The sequence below is a fragment of the Mercurialis annua genome, linkage group LG1-X (genome assembly GCF_937616625.2).
Source record: "Mercurialis annua linkage group LG1-X, ddMerAnnu1.2, whole genome shotgun sequence".
Lineage (NCBI taxonomy): Eukaryota > Viridiplantae > Streptophyta > Magnoliopsida > Malpighiales > Euphorbiaceae > Mercurialis > Mercurialis annua.
The window spans coordinates 3,390,929-3,412,715 of NC_065570.1; the positions used below are offsets into that span (position 1 = coordinate 3,390,929).

Genomic DNA, 21,787 nt, shown 5'->3' on the forward strand with positions numbered 1-21,787 from the left:
TTTTTTAGGCATTCCAATTCCATTTCGTCAATTATGTACAAAATATTAAAATTGAAGGTCACAATAATCATGTAGTCTTTATTTATATAGTTATCAAGCATATATCTTATAATAAAAAAATCATGAATTTTATTAAGAATAGTAAAAGAACCATCTAACAATTTTGATATGAATCGTAAAATATTGAGAAGCAGAGCATTTGATCCACAAATTTTAACCAAAAGTAATTGTCGACAAAGTTGTGACAATATAAATGCAAATCACTGGAGAAAAATAAATCGAACACTAACACCAAAAATATATGAAAATTTAAAATGTAAAAAATATTAGTTTTTATTAGTATTTATTTTTTTATTAAAATTATATTATAATTATAATTAAAATATTAATATTAATATAAATCCGCGCAAATGCGCGGGTTTACGACTAGTTGATAAATAATGATGACATAGAAATGTGTGATTGTCTCATTGAACCAAATAGTACAAATGCAACATATCACATGATCAATCTACTTAATCTCCATTATTAAATTTGCAATTACCACTACCTTCCAAAATTATACACTCACACAGAATCTTTCCTGTTCAATCAAAAGAATTAGTTTAAAATAACATTACTCCCATACCAAGCAAAAAATAAAAGTCCCATTTTAGAAGTCCCATTTAATTTTACACACAGATTAAGAAAACATTAATTATTCTTGTCTTTTCATGTTTATTCATATTTTGCCCCTATTAATGATAGTGGAGTTTTCCATAAAACTCTTTTAAAATAACTAAAATAAGGGTAAAATGGGGTATTCAATGGAAAAATATTCTAAAAATAGTTATGGGACTTTTTAAATGGGACATCCCAAAATAGAATATGGGATTTTTTAAACGGGACGGAGGGAGTAGTATTTTTGAATTTCAGTTACGTAACTCCTTTAATAACTAAAAGTATAAAGAGAATACATTTTTAACGTTAGTTATAAAACGACGTCGTATATAAAAGTAAATACTGGTTAGTGGTAGGGGGATATTCATTCATAATCTTTACATAATTGTAACGTTGCGTCTTTTCTGTTTCTACTGAGGATTTTAGTCAAGATAATACTTCAATATCGTGGGCTCCACTATTCTCCACTTTCCCACATCATCTGTTACTCCGTGTTCCTCACTTTACTACTCGCGCGTGGTTTAACACTTTAAAAATTAATTAATGCTCTTCCCCAGCTCCTCTCCCATTTAACTTTTTTTATTAAATTTGTATAAAATTTAAAAAAATATATCTTACATGTATTTTCATTTTATTATGATTAATTTTATATTTTCGATATTTAATTGTATTTAAAGTAATTCGATTTTTTTAATTAAAAACAATAAAGAACAAAAAAATTATTGATTATACACATGTATTAACAATATTATTATTTTGAAATTTTATTTAAAATTTTAAATTATTGTGTTAATACATTTATCCACTCAAATAAATAAAAAACTAAAAGTTAGATTTTCTTATGAATATAATTAATGAAATATTACAAAAATAACAATATAAACTTTTCAAATGGGATGGACTTTTTTTATTATTAATTCATTTTAAAAAATTAGTTAATTTTTCTGAAAAAAATAGTTGATTTGTTTTATATTATTTTTTAGTTCTCATAATATGATAATTTGCACAGATAAAATAAAAATAATATTTTATAGTTTTAAAAAAACTTTGTACCTGACTTTAAAGAAAAGGGCATTAACTGTTATTATCCAATTAAAAAAGTGGCATGTTTTTTTCTGTTTTTAGTGTTGCTTTTCTAATAAAAACAACCACTTCAAAGCAGCCGCCACCTCTTCTTACCACTTTCATTCCACTCAACACCAAACCTTAGCTAAAACAAAACTCAAACCCAACACAAAAATGATACAAAACCACAACCAAATTCACTCTTAACAACTAAATCCAACACAATATGAGCCTCAGACCACAACCTCCTTCACGCGCCAGAAATGGACCACACGCGCCGCCTCCCCCACCACCAATGCCAAACATCTTCAACATAATCCCCATCCACGACCTCTTCTCCGACCACCCTTCTCTCCGCTACCCAGAAGTCCGAGCCGCCGCCGCCGCCTTACGCGACGTCAGCGGCTTACCAAAACCACCGTTTGTCACATGGGACCCGCATCTCGACTTAATGGACTGGCTCGGGTTACTATTCGGGTTTCAAAGAGACAACGTGAAGAACCAGAGAGAACACTTAGTACTTCACCTGAGCAACTCACAAATGCGGCTGCAACCGCCGCCGGCGGTACCCGACTCGCTTGACCCGAAAGTTCTGCGGCGGTTTCGGAGTAAGCTGTTGAGTAACTATATTTCTTGGTGTTCTTTTATTGGCCGGAAATCTGAAGTTATACTGTCTAAACGTAATGTTAATAATTCTGATCAGCTACGTAGAGAGTTATTGTATGTTGGTTTGTTTTTGTTAATTTGGGGCGAGGCTGCAAATTTAAGGTTTATGCCTGAGTGTTTGTGTTATATTTATCATTTTATGGCTATGGAGTTGAATAAAATTCTTGATGATTGGACTGACCCTAGTACTGGTAGATCATTTGTGCCGTCGATTTTCGGCGAATGTGCGTTTTTGAAGAGTGTAGTTATCCCTTTTTATCATACTATTAAGGTTGAAGTTGATAGTAGTAATAACGGGACGAAGCCGCATTCTGCGTGGCGGAATTACGACGATTTGAACGAGTTTTTTTGGAGTCGAAGGTGTTTTCGGAAACTCGGATGGCCGATCAATTTCGGGAGTAACTATTTTGGTACGACTGAGAAGCCTAAGAGAGTTGGGAAGACGGGGTTTGTTGAGCAGAGGTCGTTTTGGAATGTGTTTAGGAGTTTCGATAAGCTTTGGGTTTTGCTTATTTTGTATTTGCAGGCGAGTATTATTGTTGCTTGGGCGGGTACGAAATATCCGTGGCAGGCGTTGGAGAGTCGTGATGTGCAGGTCGAGTTGTTGACTTGTTTTATTACTTGGGCTGGGCTTAGATTTTTGCAGTCGGTTCTTGATGCCGGGACTCAGTATAGCTTGGTTTCGAGGGATACTAAGCTGCTCGGGTTTAGAATGGTGTTAAAAAGTATGGTTGCGTTGACATGGGCGGTTGTGTTTGGGGTGTTTTATGCGAGGATTTGGAGTGCAAAGAATTCTGCGGGATTTTGGTCTTCTCAGGCCAATGATAGAATTGTGATGTTTCTCGAGGCTGTCGTTGTGTTTGTTATCCCGGAAATGCTGGCTTTGGTGCTTTTCGCTCTTCCCTGGATTAGAAATGCACTCGAGGAATTGGATTGGAGTATTTTCTATGTGTTGACATGGTGGTTTCATCAACGGATTTTTGTTGGACGTGGACTTAGAGAAGGACTCATTAATAATATCAAGTATACAATCTTTTGGATTGTGGTTCTGGCTTCGAAATTTATATTCAGTTATTTCTTTCAAATCAGGCCGCTTGTTGCCCCAACAAGAGCTCTTTTGGAACTTAAGGATGTCAAGTATAATTGGCACGAATTTTTCGGCAGCAGTAATAAAATTGCAGCTATTTTAATTTGGCTACCTGTTGTTTTAATATATTTTATGGATTTGCAGATCTTTTATTCTATTTACTCTTCCTTTGTTGGTGCAACGATCGGGCTGTTTTCGCACTTGGGCGAAATTAGGAACATTGATCAGCTTCGACTGAGGTTTCAGTTTTTTGCCAGTGCTTTGCAGTTTAATCTCATGCCTGAAGAACAGTTGCTAAGTCCTAAGATGACATTGGTGAAGAAATTACGCGATGCAGTCCACAGATTGAAACTTAGATATGGGCTTGGTCGGCCTATAAAAAAGATTGAATCGAGCCAAGTCGAGGCAACCAGATTTGCTCTGATATGGAATGAAATCATCACAACTTTACGGGAAGAAGATATCATCAGCGATCGAGAGCATGAGCTCTTAGAACTTCCGCCTAATTCTTGGAACATTAGGGTTGTACGTTGGCCGTGTGTGTTATTGTGTAACGAGCTACTGCTTGCTCTCAATCAGGCGAAAGAACTGGCAGATGCACCGGACAGGTGGATTTGGTTAAAAGTAAGCAAGAGTGAGTACAGGCGATGTGCTGTAATTGAAGCTTACGATAGCGTCAAGTATCTGCTTCTCACTGTTGTTAAATATGGCACGGAGGAACATTCCATTGTTGAAAAATATTTTGAGGAGATAGATAACAGCATTCAGTTTGAGAAAGTCACTGAGGCTTACAACATGAAAGCACTGGAACGAATCCATTCCAAAATAATAGCATTTGTTGAGTTTCTGTTGGGACCGAGGAAGGATCCGAACAAGGTAGTGAACATATTGCAGGCTTTGTATGAGCTTTGCGTTCGGGAATTTCCAAGGGGAAAGAGCAATATTGAGCAACTGAGGCAGAAAGGTCTAGCTCCTCAGAATCCACGCACCAAAGAAGAGCTACTCTTTGAGAATGCTTTTGAGCTTCCAGATCCTGAAGATGAGTTATTCAATAGGCATTTACGGCGTTTGCGCACAATTCTTACCTCCAGAGATTCCATGCATGATGTTCCAAAGAATCTTGAGGCAAGACGACGTATTGCTTTTTTTAGTAATTCGCTCTTCATGAACATGCCTCATGCTCCTAAAGTTGAGAAAATGATGGCTTTCAGTGTTTTGACCCCATATTACGAAGAAGAAGTCTGTTTTCCCAAAGAAATGCTTCGACGGCCAAATGAAGATGGCATTTCTACCATCTTTTATCTGCAGAAGATCTATGAAGATGAGTGGAATAATTTTGTGGAGAGAATGCGCCGAGAAGGAATAGACGATGTTGAAGACATCTGGGAACAAAAGTCTAGGGATCTCCGTCTTTGGGCTTCATACAGAGGCCAGACTTTAGCCCGCACTGTTAGGGGCATGATGTATTATTATCGAGCACTTGAGATGCTTTCGTTTCTCGATTCTGCATCTGAGATGGACATAAGGATGGGTACCCAAGAACTAGCTTCTCATCATTCATCAAGTCGCTACCGCAGTATCAATGATATACCTTCAGTCAAGCCACCGTCTTTAAATAAACTCGGAAGAGCCGGTAGCAGCGTAAGTCTTCTGTTCAAAGGGCATGAGTATGGAGATGCTCTGATGAAATTCACTTATGTAGTGTCTTGCCAAGTGTATGGGCAGCATAAGGCAAGGGGAGATCAACGCGCCGATGAGGTTTTATATCTTATGAAAAACAATGAGGCCCTTCGAGTTGCATATGTCGATGAAGTTCACTTGGGGAGGGATGAAGTTGAGTACTACTCAGTTCTTGTAAAGTATGATCAGCAGTTGCAGAGTGAAGTCGAGATTTATCGTATTAGGCTGCCTGGTCCTCTGAAGCTTGGGGAAGGTAAACCAGAAAATCAGAACCATGCCATAATCTTTACTAGAGGCGATGCAGTTCAGACCATCGACATGAATCAGGATAACTCTTTTGAGGAGGCACTCAAGATGCGGAATTTGCTGGAGGAATTTAAGACCTACTATGGCATTAGAAGACCAACCATTTTAGGTGTTCGTGAGAATATCTTCACAGGGTCAGTTTCCTCACTTGCTTGGTTCATGTCTGCTCAAGAAACTAGCTTTGTGACACTCGGACAGCGTGTTCTTGCTAACCCGCTGAAGGTAAGAATGCATTATGGGCACCCTGATGTGTTTGATAGGTTCTGGTTCTTTACTCGGGGCGGAATCAGCAAGGCTTCTCGAGTGATCAATATCAGCGAAGATATATTTGCTGGATTTAACTGTACACTTCGAGGTGGTAATGTGACACATCACGAATATATACAGGTTGGTAAGGGAAGGGATGTTGGAATGAATCAGGTTGCAATGTTCGAGGCAAAAGTCGCAAGTGGCAACGGGGAGCAGGTTTTGAGCAGAGATGTTTACCGATTGGGCCACAGGTTAGATTTTTTTCGTATGCTGTCATTTTACCACACAACGGTAGGATACTACTACAATACAATGATCCTAGTGGTGAGTATTTATGCATTCTTGTGGGGCCGCCTTTATCTTGCTCTCAGTGGCGTTGAACGTCATGCCAGATCCAATACTAGCAATAACAGGGCTTTGGGTGCAATTTTGAACCAGCAATTCATTATCCAGCTTGGCTTGTTCAGTGCCCTCCCAATGATTGTGGAGAACTCTCTAGAACATGGGTTTCTTTCAGCTATTTGGGACTTCTTGACAATGCAATTGCAGCTATCTTCACTTTTTTTCACATTTTCTATGGGAACTCGTAGTCATTTCTTTGGGCGGACTATTCTGCATGGAGGTGCCAAATACAGAGCCACTGGACGAGGTTTCGTGGTGCAGCACAAGAGTTTTGCTGAGAACTATAGATTATTTGCTCGAAGCCATTTTATAAAGGCAACTGAACTTGGAGTCATTTTGACAGTATATGCTGCCAATAGTGCTTTGGCTGCAAATACTTTTGTTTACATAATAATGACAATCTCGTGCTGGTTTCTTGTCGTTGCATGGATAATGTCCCCATTTGTGTTCAATCCTTCTGGCTTTGATTGGCTAAAGACTGTATATGACTTTGAAGATTTTATGAACTGGATATGGTTTCGGGGAGTGTTAGCAAAAGCAGATCAAAGCTGGGAAACATGGTGGTATGAGGAGCAGGACCATCTAAGAACAACTGGTCTCTGGGGAAAACTGCTAGAGATAATACTCGATCTCCGTTTCTTCTTCTTCCAGTATGGTGTTGTATATCATCTGAACATTAGCGGCGGAAACACCAGTATAGCTGTTTACCTTTTATCTTGGATATACATGATTGCGGCTGTTGGAATTTACGTCAGCATAGCATATGCTCAGGACAAGTTTGCGGCGAAGGAGCATATCAAATATAGGCTAGCTCAGCTAATAGTCATTTCGCTTACGATGCTTGTGATAGTTCTACTACTGCATTTGACCCCTTTCAATCTTCTCGATTTTGTGAGCAGCTTTTTGGCTTTTATTCCCACGGGCTGGGGACTCATATGCATTGCTCAAGTGCTTCGGCCTTTTTTGCAATCCAGTATTGTGTGGGATACTGTTGTCTCATTGGCTCGTCTTTATGATTTGCTGTTTGGAATTATTGTTATGGCTCCTGTCGCATTTTTTTCGTGGTTGCCCGGGTTTCAGTCGATGCAAACAAGGGTCCTATTCAACGAGGCATTCAGCAGAGGCCTTCAGATTTCTCTTATTGTTACTGGGAAAAAGTCTAATTGATGAAACTCAAGGTATATTTTCTATCTTAAAAACTCGAAAGCGTAAATTCAGTTATACATCATTGCTAAATCCATTAGAAAGTATACTCTTCCACAATTCTGATAATTCTAACAAACTCTATTGCATTCCAGAACTTTTGGAGCAACTGGTTTATACAACAGTAGAGTCTAAGGTGGCTTTTTGAAGTGATTATTCCAAGGAAGATCCTGATTTCGCGCCTATCCGCTACTCTTGTCCCTGTACAGAACTCTCAGAACTTATCGATAGGCATTTTTGTCTAGCTCTAGCCTTAATTATTCACTTTATGACTCTGTACATATGCTTGTAGGTTTTAGCTCAGTCTTGCTTGTTAAAAGTAGTTTCTGATTATGTGCCACTAATTATGCTCTAGCACTTGTGATTTTTTTCAATCTTTGATTCATTAATCAGCTAGTTTAGGTGTTGGAATCTAGTTGATGGTTTTAGAATTATTTCTGCGAAAGTGTAAAATTGGTCGAAGGTCAAACAGTGTTATTTTTGGCATTGGAATTAGTTTTTCAATAATGATGATTTATCATTTTTCCAGGTACATATGAAAATATAAACCAAGTTTGGTGCAAGAATTTATCATGTTCAAGTAGAAGTTACCTCCAACATGTTTAGCATAATTCAGAGCCATTGCTGGAATAATTTGCATTTTTTTGTATAAAAGCTTTACTATGCAATGAGATAATTTAATATTTAAAAAAAAATGAAAACAGCAACAGTCTAAAAGACTAAATGGGTTATTTCGATCCTTAAACTTGTAAATGGAGTATATTCATATTTAGTAATTTTAATTAATTAAAAATATTTCCTAATTTCAAATCAATTAATTCTCAAATTTTTATTCCAGTCTTGAAAACGTTTATTTCATACAATTTAGGAGTTAATTCATCCAAAATCGAAAATTTAGTTGCTGATTGATTAAAATCTATATCTATATCTATATATTATATAATTGAGAGGACCAACGGAGCCCTCTCATTAATTCTCACCAAATAGAACATTCTCATAGTTTCCACCTTTTTTAAACTATTTATTTTAATATTATTATTTTTAATGAATTTTTCTCTTATATAAACTCTAAACAAAAACAAATCTATAGCAAAACATTCTCATAGTTTCCACCTTTTTTAAACTACCTTATTATACAATAAAAAAAACTACTTTATTATTATTTTTAATGAGTTTTCACCTTATATAAACTCTAAACAAAAACAAATCTATAGCAATTTAGAATTTTTATTTTTTCGTGATTTTATTTTTATGTCACAATTTAGAAATTTTATTTTTAGTAGAATTAGATTCTTGACATATAATAATAAATACTGTTAATTTTTAATTTAATTATTGTTATTCATATTGTTATAATATGATAAAGTTATATTATGAAATCGAAAAAAATTAAAAATTAATGACAATTAGTCATGTGTTCAGTTCGTAAAAAGAGTTCATAAAAAGTTAATATTCCGTTAGATTATTATGCTATGAAATATTAATAGTATAAAAAATGCAATTAAAGTAAAGTGAAAGATAATAAAAGGATTTTATAATCAAAAAGTATTATTGATATTTCTAAAATGTAAAATGGTTCCCCATTTCAAACGGTACTGAATGTATAATTCATTAGTTAAGATCACTGTATATATGAACTTTTTGCTTCAAAGTTTTTTTTCCCCTGTGTCGTATTAGTTTCATAATGAGTTTTTAATTCTTGATAAAATCATAATACAGCTTAATTGTTATTTCATATAGTTTAGGTGTCTAAATGGATTACAATTTTCTTAAATAAATTTTAACAAAAATAAAATTAAAATAAATAGTTTTAGAAAGGTGAGGATTCATAAGAAAATTCTATTTGGTGAGGATGAATAAGAAGGCTATATTAATCCTCTCAATTATACAGTTTGTTTTTTTTAGGTTAGCTAACCATATAACCTTTGTAGCACGGAAATGGAAACGGGAAACGGAAACAACACGAAACGGACATGGGAACACGATAAAATTTTAAAATGAAGGACAGGAAACATGGGGGAAACGTGTAAATAATAAAAATCTAGGAATATATTTATAATATTAAAAATTGTAAAATATTACATACTTTAAATTTTATTTATTTATTTATGCCAATTAATAAAATAAATTAAACATAATTCAACCCAACAAAAATAAAAAGATAAGTTTTATTGTAGACAAAGTAAACAATAGAAATATTGGATAATTGATTCAAAAAAATTATTTGTTGATAATTTTTTAGATTTTTTTTATAACTATATATTTTTTTTATTTACGGAAACGGCCCGAAACGTTTTCTCATGAGTTTCCGAGAGTTTGTGGAAGTTTTCGGTTTCCGAAACGTTTCTGAAACGGGACACGCAATTTCATTGAAGTTTCCGTGCTTCTTAGCATATAACCATGAAAAAAATTAGATTAAAAGAAATAAAATTGTAAGCATAGTGGTCGAATTAATTTTTAATAATTAAACTTTTTATAATTTGCTTAATTAGACTTAATAATAAAAGATCTAAAATAATTTAATAGGAATAATTTGTTTTTTTTATACCGAACTGATCTAATACTCACCCCTATATGGCAAAAAATCTAAAATTTATCTTTGGGTTATGAAGCACATGTTTATTCTATTTGTCTATATAATATGATACTAAAATATAAAAGTACAAAAATAAATATGCTCTTTTTAATTGCAAAAAATTATACCACATAGAAAGATTTGATTAATATTAAAAAACATGGCACCCGATCAATATTTTATAATACTTAAAATTTTATGACGATTCATTATTAGGATTATTAGAATATTTTTACATTTTATTTTGTTCTATTAGTTTAAAAATTACGGATTTTTGAAAATTATCTATTTTAGTTTTTTTATTTAAATTATCATTTAAATTAAACATAAATCTGATTTCGCGCTAATGCGCGGGATTACGATTAGTTATTAAATGTATGCTGGAACATAAAATGGAGAAAAATCACAGAGCCAACAAGGAGCTCCAAGAGAAAGCAATTCAACACCTGGTTAATCAGAAGAACATTCCAAAGCCACCATTTTATTTACATGACTAATGTAAACATAATAAAAATTGAGCAACCCTTTCAATGGCCCCGAAAATTACCATTAGTAGTGACAATTACAGTGACCTTGAATATCAGCAATTGCATATCTCAAAATTCCAGAATGTAATAAGAAAAAACATGTAAAGTCTATACAAAGTATAAGCGCCTGAGCATTTTCAGTCTTTGGCTTCAGCTTGAACTTCCTCGCTGCTTACTACCGGTATCTTTTCATATACAGAAGTGTCTCTAAATTTCCGGGGAAGAACACAACGGCCACCAAATCGCTGCTGCAAGTAAATCAATGCCACAAACAACAGGCTCACAAACGGGATGATGATATCCCATGTAGTGGAATAAAAATCTAGCTTGTGGTTTCCATATAAGTATGATATATCGAAGGACCAAGTAGAACTACTAGCCCTATAAAGATCATAAGCATGAGGCAACAGAAGGACTAGAGTTTTTCCGATATAGAACGGATAGGAAAGAGTTTTTCCTTTAGAATTCAAGAACACATTGAATATTATCTGCGGAAGCAAGAAACAATCCAAAATCAAACCACCATAAGCTTTAAGGCTTTTCAGAGGGAAATTCATATCACGTCGTAAATATGGATTCTTATAAGAGTCCTTCCATTCGCATGCATACCAAGCTATCAACCCACCACCTATATAAAAAGGTAAGGACAAATAAAGAACCTTTTTCTCAGAAACCCACAAACTCTTGCGGCTTTCATCAGTGTTCCTGGCAGACCAACTGAGCTGGAGCAGACAGAATAGCAAAACAAAGGCTATCATTGTTACAACCCTTACTATTACCTCATTCAGTTCAAGCCATCTATTACTCTCGAAAACAACATTATGCCGGCTATGATCTGGTACGAACAAGGCTTCAACATTTAACAATAAAGGTATCATATAACCTAGTGTTAAAACAATAAGCATCAGAAAGGAAATGGAGGGGAGTACGTCGGGATGCTTCTTTACATGATAGAGCTGCAACCCTATGAAGAGACAAGCAAGGGTATTAGAAATCAAGACCATAGTAATCTCCATATCCATTCTCCATATGGATTGTGTAGCTTGGCTCTGATAAATCGAGTTTGAAGATATCTCAAGTTTTCTGAAGTAGAGAGGATCGGTATTTGCCCGCATGCTTTTAATAGTTCCCTTAATGTTATTCCCACCATTTGCATTTAATGGAGAAAATTGAACAGTGACCAGAACCTCACAATCCACTCTATCATCTTTGGTGGAATTTATGCTATTTAATGCTATATGCAAACAGCCTATCATGCACAAAAGACCGGTCCGATTATCATATGTCCCTTCTGCAGATATTTCTGCAGATACATGTGACAAAAGCTTACTTCCTAATTGAAAATCAGAAATTTCAGCGAAGGTCATGCTGTAGCTAATATTTAAAAGACCACTGTGGTTACTCTTCCTTTGATAGGGTTCGTAAATCTGCTCGCCCACAAACAGTGGAGATGAAAAACCTTGTGCTATATGTTTTTTACCATTAACCAATGACATTTCAAATCTCATGTCAGTGGAATAAGCTTCAGGGTATGCTTTTCCATTGCTTCTCGCAATCTTTCGAGGACAACTTTTACTTACCCTGTCCAGCATAGTATACTCATATTTGAAACCCTTAAGACCCCTCATCAAATTTCCATGACCGCGGACTCTAATCCTATCAAAATATCCTGTTGCATTCACACTTGAATTGCTTGAAATGTGCCCAACCATAGTATTCCTTTCCATAATTGTCAATGTTTTAGGGAACCACAAGCTTATATGAATCGAGCAATCACCAACAGATGCATTAACCAACGACTCTTTTATATTCAAAACTCTACATGCAACCACACAGAGCCTATCGGTCTTCTCATCCCAAACTCCCTCACCAACTAACATTGTATTCGGATCAAAAGGTCTCTCATAACCAACAGACTCACTACTGTAATAAGAATTTGGAAATCCTATCAGCACTCGAAATCCACCCTCTCCATACTCACATCTAAGTCCTTTAACAGTCATCAGCTTTGGCAAATTCCCATAATTTCCACCACCACCACGAGGGTCACACTTACCACCGCCATTACGACCGCAATCCTTCCCATAATCCAGCTCAAAATTCCTAGCATACCGGCTCAATTGACTTAAACAGTTTCTAGAATCTAGCCAATCTAGATGCAAACTCTCATTAACTCGATCATTTCCTTGACTACATACACTATCATTAATCAAAGTATAGTTATAATGACCATAAACTGGTAGCCCTAAAATCGAAATAGGCTCAAAATAACTCAAACTATCCTTATCATTAACACTCTCCAAAACACCATTAATCAAACTACTAAAATTACTAAATCCAACAGTGTAATCAAGCTTCAAAACAGCATTACTATTACTTACATGGCGAAACTCCGCAAAACTCAAGCTAGAAGATCCAACCATACAAAGCTTCCCAGTGTCCATCGACCAAAACCCATACAGCTGAAACTCTAAGGAGTTTCTCGGGACAGGAAAACGCGGCGAGCGGAACCGGATTTGCCTCAAATTCCTGGATTTGAAACGAATACGCAAGCGGAATCTGAGAGTTGCTTGTAGATAAAGCACGCGAGGTGTTCGCGTAAACGACATTGTTCCTCTTCTCGGGTGAAACGAGAGTGAAACGGCATCGGATTGAGTGGAATTGAATAGGGTTTCATTTGTACTACGTAATAATTGTTGGCCGCCGGTGAAATAAGCGATGTCGAAGTGTAATGCCGCGTCTTCGCCGAGAGCGAAGTTGATGGGGGAGTTGTTCAATGGGGACTGTGGAACGACGTCGTTGCAGCGTTGAGTGTAATATGAGAGGAAATTTGAGGGTTTAATTAGGGTTTCTGTTGCGGTTTCTGTTGGTGTTGCGGTGGCCGGAGAAGGTGGTGTGGTGATGAGGAGGAGGAGAGAGAAGGAGATGAGGTGGAAAATGGAGGGTAGTTTGGGAATGTGAAATGTTGCCTCCATTTTTCCTTGGGTGAAGAAGGTGGGAGGTGGAGTGAAGTTTCAGAATGGTTTCTGTTAATTTTCAGTGTTTTTCCGGTCTTTATAGTCTTTCGTGGACTCCATCTTTCGGGTCTTTAAGGAAAATACTGAAATACTTTAACCCGACCCGAAATTTTCTGGAAAAACACAAGAAAAGTCCATCACCTTTGTATGAGCAAATTATTCTGAAACTTCTAAATATATTAGAATTTAAATTTTCATTTTTTGTATTCGAAAATCAAAAGGTATTACTCTTTATTTTTATTTTCGTCAACGATTTAATTCATTTGTCTACTTTTTGGTGTTAGTGAGTTGAATTACAGGACTTAACTAAATAATATGTATTGGTTAATGAAAAAAAGTTATATATATCTAATAATAATAATTTTTTGCGCCATTAAACGGTGCTTTTTTATGTTCCTAAAATTTTGTTTTCTTCCTTAAATTGGAAGGGGAAGAGACAATGATTTCCGGTTTAACTGGTAGATCATCGTTTTTACGCCCGTCTATCTATATTTTATCAATTTTATTTCAATAAAATTCTCAAATTTTGAGTTTGTGTGTGCTTCACCGTTTTCATGTTTCTATATTAATCGTGTATCTGTGTTGTTTTTTTTATAGATTCGGTCAAGATTTTATCGTTTTGGGCGATCACCTGTTGTTCTTTTTATGGATTCGATTAAGATTTTTATCGTTTTGGGCGATCATCTGTCTTCATTCTTGATGAAACTTATTTTATTCAATTTTTTTAATTTATTCAACTTTTTTTTTCTGGTTTAAGCTTGTTTATTATAAATTTATGTTGGTTTCAACGGTTTTTGTGACGTTTCAAGTTTACCCAATGCAGATTTCTTAAAGAATCAAACTTGTATTCAGTTCCAGCATAATTATTTAATTTCATCTTTTATAGATTTATAAGACAGATCTACGACTAAATCCTTGATATCTATAGTGTAGGCCATTTTTTCTTTATCAGATCTACACATTTATCCTGAATCTTACGCTGTAACTGATTTTATTATGAACTAATACAAAAAAAAAAGTTATGTTGATTCAGAGAAAGGATTAAAGAAGCAATATTGGATTTTGTCTTATGGAAAATAAACGTATACAACACAAACAATTAAAAAAATAAAAAAATAAATTTAATGGTTTTAAATAAATCTAGAAGATTTCAAGCACCATTTATATCAGTAGAATTTCTTTAAATTACTTCATTTCTGAATATATTTCAATTTAACTAAAATATCTCGAATCTAAAATCCAAATAAATATTGAAAAAACAATCAAAAAATCTACATTTACAAATCCCAAAAAAGAAAAATCATGAAACACGTTCTAAAACAAACAAAACTCCACAATGGAGTAGTTTTATTCAAGAAAAACCATGTAAAACAAAAGAACATATAAAGCAAACCATCAACTTTTATTTTTTTTAAGAAAATGTGATTTTGACTAACATAAATAATTCCGGTAATAGTATCAATTTCCGCTATTTTTTTTATCGCCAATTTCCGCTATATTAATTTGGGCTAGACAATCAAATAACTTTTGCTTATCTCCATTCCCGTAATAGTACAGCATCCATCAATATCAAGCGCTGGCGGAACTAGAACTCAAACTTAAAAAGGTCGAAATTTTTACGTTCGGCTATTTAGAAAAATCAAACGGCTGTAAATACGGTGCAAATGTCTTAATTCGCAGTTGTAGGGACGGTTATAACCGCCCCTACTAGAAAAACCCCAAAATTCTATTATTATTTTTTTAATTTTTTTCCGGCGAGGAAGGTCGACTGACCCTCCCTAGATCCGCCCCTGATATCAAGTCATAAAACAAATGATACATACCACACCAATATACACTCTGATTCTTTATTTATTCACAATACTGAGTCTGCATTTTGCAGATACACATTGCTGTTACAGACTTACAGCCACATCATTACAATACAAGAACAAACATTTTTATACATGAACTAGATTCATGTCTTTATTCATCACACAAACAAATCACACCACAAAGATTCTTCACAGAGGATCTTTGATTTTTTTTTTTTACACAGAAATGATGATACAAAGATTCACAGCTCTATATAGCTGTGAATTTGCTGCAGTCAATTCCTTTCGCAGCAAACGCTTCTACAAGCATCAGAAAGAGCTTACCGAGCATGATTTTGAATCCGGTAGAGCTCCCGTTTTGATTTTCATTCTCAATGTTCTGTTCACATCCAGATGGATATGCTACTGTAGCTCCTTCTGTATATGCTTTACAAGCTGATAGAATCTGTTCAGATCGCCTCTTCAAGTGCTCTTCTATAAGACCTTCGAAATGCTGCACCGTCACAAATCACAGACAGTTAAAAATCTTGAAGGATTCACAAGTCTATTCTGAATTATCATAAAATGGTGCAATATTACCTGAGGTGGCCGGCGAAGTAAGTAAAGCATGGACTTCCAGGTCATGAGGAATGCATTTTCATTATAACTAACCGAGTTCTTCTCTCCCTCAGCTCTTCCAAGCTGCTTATCATAACCAGCTTCGTTGAAATACGGTTTCTCATTAAGCACAAGGGCCTGAAGGGAGAGAAGAACTTGTAGAATGTTCGAGCTCTCTGGATTCCATACTTCAGTACCGGTGCCTGTCCACGTGTTGAGGAGACTCAGGCAGACCTTTCCCGACTCGTATAAGTTCGGATTGACGCGAAGCCCGCCAGAACGATAGTGCACCAACTGCATTATAGTTTACACAATCAAATATATCAAATATCAATAGGTGAATAACTTTGGATAGTTTGGAGATAAGATAACCTACGGGTGGTTCCTGAGGATACTCTGGAGGAAGATGTATATCGAAGAAGAACAGACCATCGTTATACGGAGTTCCAGGTGCTCCAACAATGGCTGCTCGAAGGAGGTCCGTCCTTTCCTCATAGGTGCGGACAAAAATTGATTCTGTTGTAGTTTCAGATATTACAAGAAACATAAGTATTTGAAATAACAATAAAATAATAATACTTTGTGAAAAAGATACCGAGTGAAGTAGAATTAAGATGAAAATGCTAACCGGGAAGATTGTTTTCTAACGTAATCCATTCTTGTTGCACCTTCTTCAGCCAACTTCTTTTCATCTGTAAGATACAAAAATAAAAGTACATAAAGTGTGTATCATGTCTTCCTGTACAAGTTAACTAATGTCAACTTCTTTTCTGGCAAAATGAAGTCGTGTTTTAATTTTACCTGCGATGCTACTAATCCTCTGCCTGCGCCATCAACAAAGTGGTGGTCAGAGCAGTTATCGACCATTTCAAATTGCCTGAACCGTTCTGCACTCTTGCCGATAATTGGAGATTGAACGTCTTTATTCTCAAGAAATCGACTGTTTTTCTGGTTTATACTCATCTTTTCAAATAGCACCTCTCCTGGTATCAGGGATTGCATCTCTGTGCAGAAATCATCTCCTCCCATATTATCTTTCTCTTCAAATGATTTGTACTGCTTTTCATCTTTAAACTCGGAGCCAGATGATATTGAACCAGGCAATGATGCGGCACCAAATGATCCAAATATAGTTGCTGCAATTCTTGTGAAAAAGCCAACAGTGGATTGTGGAAGAAAGCATGAACTAGCTTCCCATGAGCTCCATTTGCAGTCGCTGCTGCTATCGGAATTTAGCAGATCCTGAAAATAATTCATTTTTTTGGTTTGCTTTGAGATAATTGCAGATGAGAAATTAATAATAGCTCCTTTATATACAGATGCAATGTTCATAAAAGAGACAGAATCAGATTTACCTTTCCTTTCGAATTAGAGGATTGTTTTTCAAGTTCAACCATCTCTGGATTCAAATTCATTTCATCAGCAGTTTGCTCATTCAATCCAGAGTTCGCAGGTAAACTATGATATTTATCTATTCTATAAATTTCATTAGGAGCAACCTGTAATAACGTAGAACAAATTGTTTAAGAATAATGTTCAATCCAGACACAATTCCCTAAGCCAAAAAAATTAACTTAAAATAATAAGTAGAATAATGTTCATTCTGCAGCTGAGATTGATAGCTAATCTACAGTTTGCAAGTCTCATAGGTTGAGAAATCACACCATAAAATCGAGGATTAAATGCAAATCAAATCATGAACTTTAGCATGTTTTGCAATTACAATATGAACTATCCATTTTTTACAATTGAAACATCAAGCAATTTCCGATAAAAACTGATGATGTGGACACCAGAATATACATTGTTCTGACATTCACAGCAGCATAGTGTAAAATAAGTGATGAGATTGGCTAGAGCTCGTACCTTGGTTTCAAGACCAGAAGCCCATTTTACCGCAACAGAACCATCTCTGAAGCCCGAAACGTAGCCAATACAGGACAAGTAACCAATAGAAGAGTAATCATTCTGATTTGCATTGAAATCCTTGCTTTCAAGAGCAAGAGTTTGGCTCATGTCAGCCTCTCTGTTTGAATGATTCTTATCGACATGATCAACAGTTTTAAATACAATATCTCCCAAACAGCAAGAGAAATCCGGATGCTCAACCAGTTCATAAGCACTCAGAATTTCTTCCACCATGTTGCTGCCCATTTCATGAGCCTGAATTGCTACACTAGAGTTCCATTTCACCCTCACAGTCCGTTCCTTCGCATCCACAGCACTTACTACACCCCATTTTTGGTTGCTAGAAAAATTCGGATCATCACAAGCACCCTTCTCAACTACAAACTGCCCCGGCCAGAACTCATGAGCATTGACAACATTTATGGGGAGTAGAGAATGTGAATCTATTTCCGCCGAGTAGCCTCCATCCTGCCACAGAACATCGACAATGGTTTTTGCCTTAATAATAACAAAAACCTCTTCAAATTTTGAGCAAATATCTCGCCCAATTACTCCCTTAAAATCAGCGCGAGGAAGCATACACCCGTCTCCAAGCTGCCAATGCTCGTGCGGAAAACATGGCAATAAATTCAAGTTTTTCACATCCTGTAAACGAGAGGGAGCCGAGGAAGTCATATCACAACCAACAAGAGCACAGGCGAGCCAATCAACAAACACTAGACCTGCTTTTACAGAAGAAATAGTCCCTACATCCTGATTTTCCTTCCACGCACCACATGGCCATCTAGTCCTTGAAACAGTAGAGTGCCTAACCTGCACTCTCTGTCCCGGATAATAGGGGTAAGTTGAATCCTCAAGTAAGTTAGAAGAAACAGGTACAACCTTTTCCTTATCTGCTGAAGTTACCTCGCATTTAGTTCCGTCATCAAAGACAATGGTGACATTATCAAAAACTTTATCGACCCTTCCTATCCAAGGTCCATTGATCACATAATCACCCACCGAAATGGAGCGAATCTTTAGAAGCTCCTTCGAATCAATACCTTTTATAATTTTTCCATGAACATTTTCCAGGTCAACAAGCATTTTAATGTTCACAACTCTGCCCATCTGTCCGGATGGATCAGCTATGGAGCAAACAATGTCTTCACGCACGAACCCCCTCTCAAATGATAGGAAATCGTCGATTTTTCCTATGCTCTCCCCCAGGCTTGACAATATGCAATTAGCCTGCCCGCCATACAGAAACTCAAGTTCACTGCCGCTGTCACTCATGCTGTCCCATTCAGAATCACAGTCACTAGAGAACATATCCATTAGAATAACTTTTTTTTCTTGTTTTCTTGATACTTTTGTATATCCTCCCCCAAGAAACACTACCAACCCTTAAATTTAAACTGGAAACAAATTTTATTATAAATTACAATGCTTGGATACCTGGACAGAAAGCAAAAAATGGCTTATTTTAGAAAGTAGATATGAATTCTAAATGCATCAAGGAAAAAATGACAGTTATTCAGCACAAATTACTTTTATCAGTGTAACTTTGAGCTATTGTGATTATCATCAGAAAATGCAAGTATCTGTGTCAGAAAAATAAATAATTTACGAGAAATAATTGGAAGCAGGAAGAGACGCAATACCTGTAAGTTGCAGTTCACCAAGCAACTTGAAATGACAAAATATTTATCAGTGAAAATGCTGCTTTAAGACACTCCGCAGTAGATAATGCAATGGTGGTCTGACAAATGATCAGACAGCAGAATCAACACTGCACAGTTCCTTCAAGAATACTGGTACCAAGGTTCGATATAGATATTCCGAAAGAATATCTTGTCCTTTAAAGACAGAGGTTGTATGCCAAAGCCTTGTAAAGGGATAAAAGGAAGCCAACTCGGGACTTCCAAATGCCAAAGGAGATTTGCCCAACAGGGGTGGGAAATGAGCCAACTGAAGACTCTGATAACCCACAGGGATAGTAGGAGTCGACGTAGACTCCGGATGCCAAAGGAGATTTGCCCAGAAAATGGACCGAAACGCTTGCAAGAAGATACTTCCAATAAAGATTACCACAGAAGTGATGTATCAGTAAGCTGCAGTCTTCTAGATCGGAGTATCAATTACAAGAAAGAAAAAAAGTTCAAGCCAAAGAATATCAGCCTTATAACAAGGATGAAATCCTCTGTCGAAATTAAGTAATTCTGAAGCCTCTACTCTGCTCAGTGTTCACTATCAGGTGAACTTCCTTGCTAGAGGACACTTCCGTAACTTTGCCAAAGGAGATTTGCCCCAAGTAGCTGAAATCTTAATGTCTAAAGATGTATAACAAATTTTCCTGAAAAAGATTTCTCTTTTCTTGGATACGAGTTTTTATTGCCAAAAGAAGATTTGCCCGGATTCAGTATTTAATAGATCCAACGCCAAGAAGATTTGTCTCATGAAGAGAGCTCGTTTTTAACTAGCATAAGTCTGTCAGAAGACCAAGTCTAACAGACATGTCTCTTGCATTTGAATCACAGAAACTTGATCATTAACTAACAAATAAGGCCTTATAGAACAACAACTTTAATAGGTAATATTATCAGCCAACAGTAAGTCCTCCGTGTATCTTTACATTTCCATGAAACCTGCCATGAGAACACCGGACAATTAGAACATTATTTGAAGAAAAATCTAAAATTCAACATTCACTATGTGGTTTTGAAATTAAGGACATTAAAAAATAGAAAAAAATTGGAACTTTCCGAAGATTTAAATCTTAATATTCATCACAGCAATAACACATTTAACTACGATTCTCCATACCGATGAGCTATTTCTCAAATGATATAAGCATCAGACAGCAAACTGCTTGGTCGTGGGTTTAATTCCTCCCCAATTATCAAAAAGAAACTATGATTCTCCATTTTTCATAACTAGATAAGCAATTAAATGTCATACAAACTTCTCTTGTAGAACCATATCGATTATTATGGACGAAATGAGAAATCTAAGTAAAATTTCAATTCCATTTCACCAATATTATAACAAAATAAAAGTTAATATTGCAGAAAAAAGTTTTTAGTTCCATTCATACAAAATATATTGCAACCAAGATTCAATTTTTATCATCCATAACTTACAAGTTCCCATAATCACATCCCTTCAATACCAAAATCAAGAATTTACATCATAATTCTAACCTTTCTACACAAATACACCCCTACCGAGTAATTCTATACTCCACTAGTACCCAGTACAAGAAAAGAATGAAAAAAATTACAATCAAGAACAGCAATTCTACAAGTAAATTAATGCCTCAAGAAGTTACAAATTTATGAACTTTAGCATACCATTTAATCATATTATAACTAAGAATTAATGCAAAGAATATAAAGAAGTAAAAAACCGTACCATTTGGCTAGAAGCTAATCACCAAGAAGAACTAAACCAATACAAAAATTTACATAAGCCAATCAAAGGAACAGAACCAAGTTCAGATTTTTTGCTGTTAAAACCAAGTTCCTCTGATTTTCTCTTTAAAATTTCTGCAAGAATTTTTTTCGTTGGCTGATAAAATATATTTTTTCTTTAGCTGGAAATTCAGAGAGGCCAAGTTCCTCCCTGAATCCCAGCCATCATTCCATTAACAGGGCTTGAAAACATTGCACAGTGAAGCTAACTAACTTAAAATGGAAGAAACGAGTTGACTCTGTTGGACTCGGTGAGTTTGTGTTTTTTCTGAGAAAAATGAAAGACGTTGGAGATTTGTGTGTTCGGTGGGTTTGACATCCAATGAGATATAAGAGACTATTACTCTACAGAATATACTAACAGTATCAGACACATTCCTGTACCTTAACCTTTTTTTTTATTTTGTAGAAAGTATCAAAAAACCCTCTACATTTTACGAAGAAGCGTTTAAGCGCTTCTATTATTTTATATTTCGTAAAAGTCGTCAATATTTTTAACATATAAGCTCCAAAATTAAACTTTGTTAGAAATTAGTCAATAATATGTTCACGTATATATAACTTACCATTTTGGAGAAA

At 35.6% G+C, this 21,787-nt stretch overlaps 3 protein-coding genes and 1 non-coding gene across 5 annotated transcripts; 2 read left to right on the forward strand and 2 right to left on the reverse strand.

Annotated features, from left to right (window-relative positions):
* Positions 1–1,770: 1,770 nt before the first annotated feature.
* Positions 1,771–7,850, forward strand: LOC126676396 (callose synthase 11). Its single transcript, XM_050370591.1, has 2 exons — positions 1,771–7,293; positions 7,414–7,850. The coding sequence occupies exon 1, from the start codon at positions 1,952–1,954 to the stop codon at positions 7,280–7,282; it is 5,331 nt and encodes a 1,776-aa protein (XP_050226548.1). The 5' UTR covers positions 1,771–1,951; the 3' UTR covers positions 7,283–7,293; positions 7,414–7,850.
* Positions 4,926–5,005, forward strand: LOC126666387 (small nucleolar RNA J33). The gene has a single exon (XR_007637889.1). It is a non-coding gene; the product is annotated as a small nucleolar RNA J33 (small nucleolar RNA).
* Positions 7,851–10,343: 2,493 nt separating the features above from the next.
* LOC126664942 (uncharacterized) lies at positions 10,344–13,492 on the reverse strand. Its single transcript, XM_050357578.2, has one exon. The coding sequence runs from the start codon at positions 13,393–13,395 to the stop codon at positions 10,558–10,560; it is 2,838 nt and encodes a 945-aa protein (XP_050213535.1). The 5' UTR covers positions 13,396–13,492; the 3' UTR covers positions 10,344–10,557.
* A 1,765-nt stretch (positions 13,493–15,257) lies between these two features.
* On the reverse strand, positions 15,258–21,547 carry LOC126668505 (probable ubiquitin-conjugating enzyme E2 24). 2 transcript variants are annotated; one of them, XM_050361699.2, is made up of 9 exons: positions 21,150–21,547; positions 19,400–20,383; positions 17,715–19,153; positions 17,204–17,347; positions 16,650–17,090; positions 16,477–16,540; positions 16,225–16,364; positions 15,831–16,142; positions 15,258–15,744 (listed from the first exon to the last, which is right to left on the reverse strand). In XM_050361699.2, exons 3-9 carry the CDS (start codon positions 19,071–19,073, stop codon positions 15,502–15,504), a joined length of 2,703 nt encoding a protein of 900 aa, XP_050217656.1. In that variant the 5' UTR covers positions 19,074–19,153; positions 19,400–20,383; positions 21,150–21,547; the 3' UTR covers positions 15,258–15,501. The 2 variants fall into 2 exon arrangements, with proteins under 2 accessions (XP_050217656.1, XP_050217653.1); XM_050361696.2 differs by having other exon boundaries at positions 17,715–19,193.
* Positions 21,548–21,787: the final 240 nt, after the last annotated feature.

Excerpts from the sequence above, each read along its gene's own strand:
- LOC126676396 (XM_050370591.1), top strand. The coding sequence starts at position 1,952 with ATGAGCCTCAGACCACAACCTCCTTCACGCGCCAGAAATGGACCACAC.
- LOC126668505 (XM_050361699.2), bottom strand. The coding sequence starts at position 19,073 with ATGGATATGTTCTCTAGTGACTGTGATTCTGAATGGGACAGCATGAGT. Across the intron at positions 16,365-16,476 it reads GTTAGAAAACAATCTTCCCG|AATCAATTTTTGTCCGCACC; the intron begins GTTAGCATTTTC and ends AAACTACAACAG. Across the intron at positions 15,745-15,830 it reads TACTTCGCCGGCCACCTCAG|CATTTCGAAGGTCTTATAGA; the intron begins GTAATATTGCAC and ends GTGACGGTGCAG.
- LOC126664942 (XM_050357578.2), bottom strand. The coding sequence starts at position 13,395 with ATGGAGGCAACATTTCACATTCCCAAACTACCCTCCATTTTCCACCTC.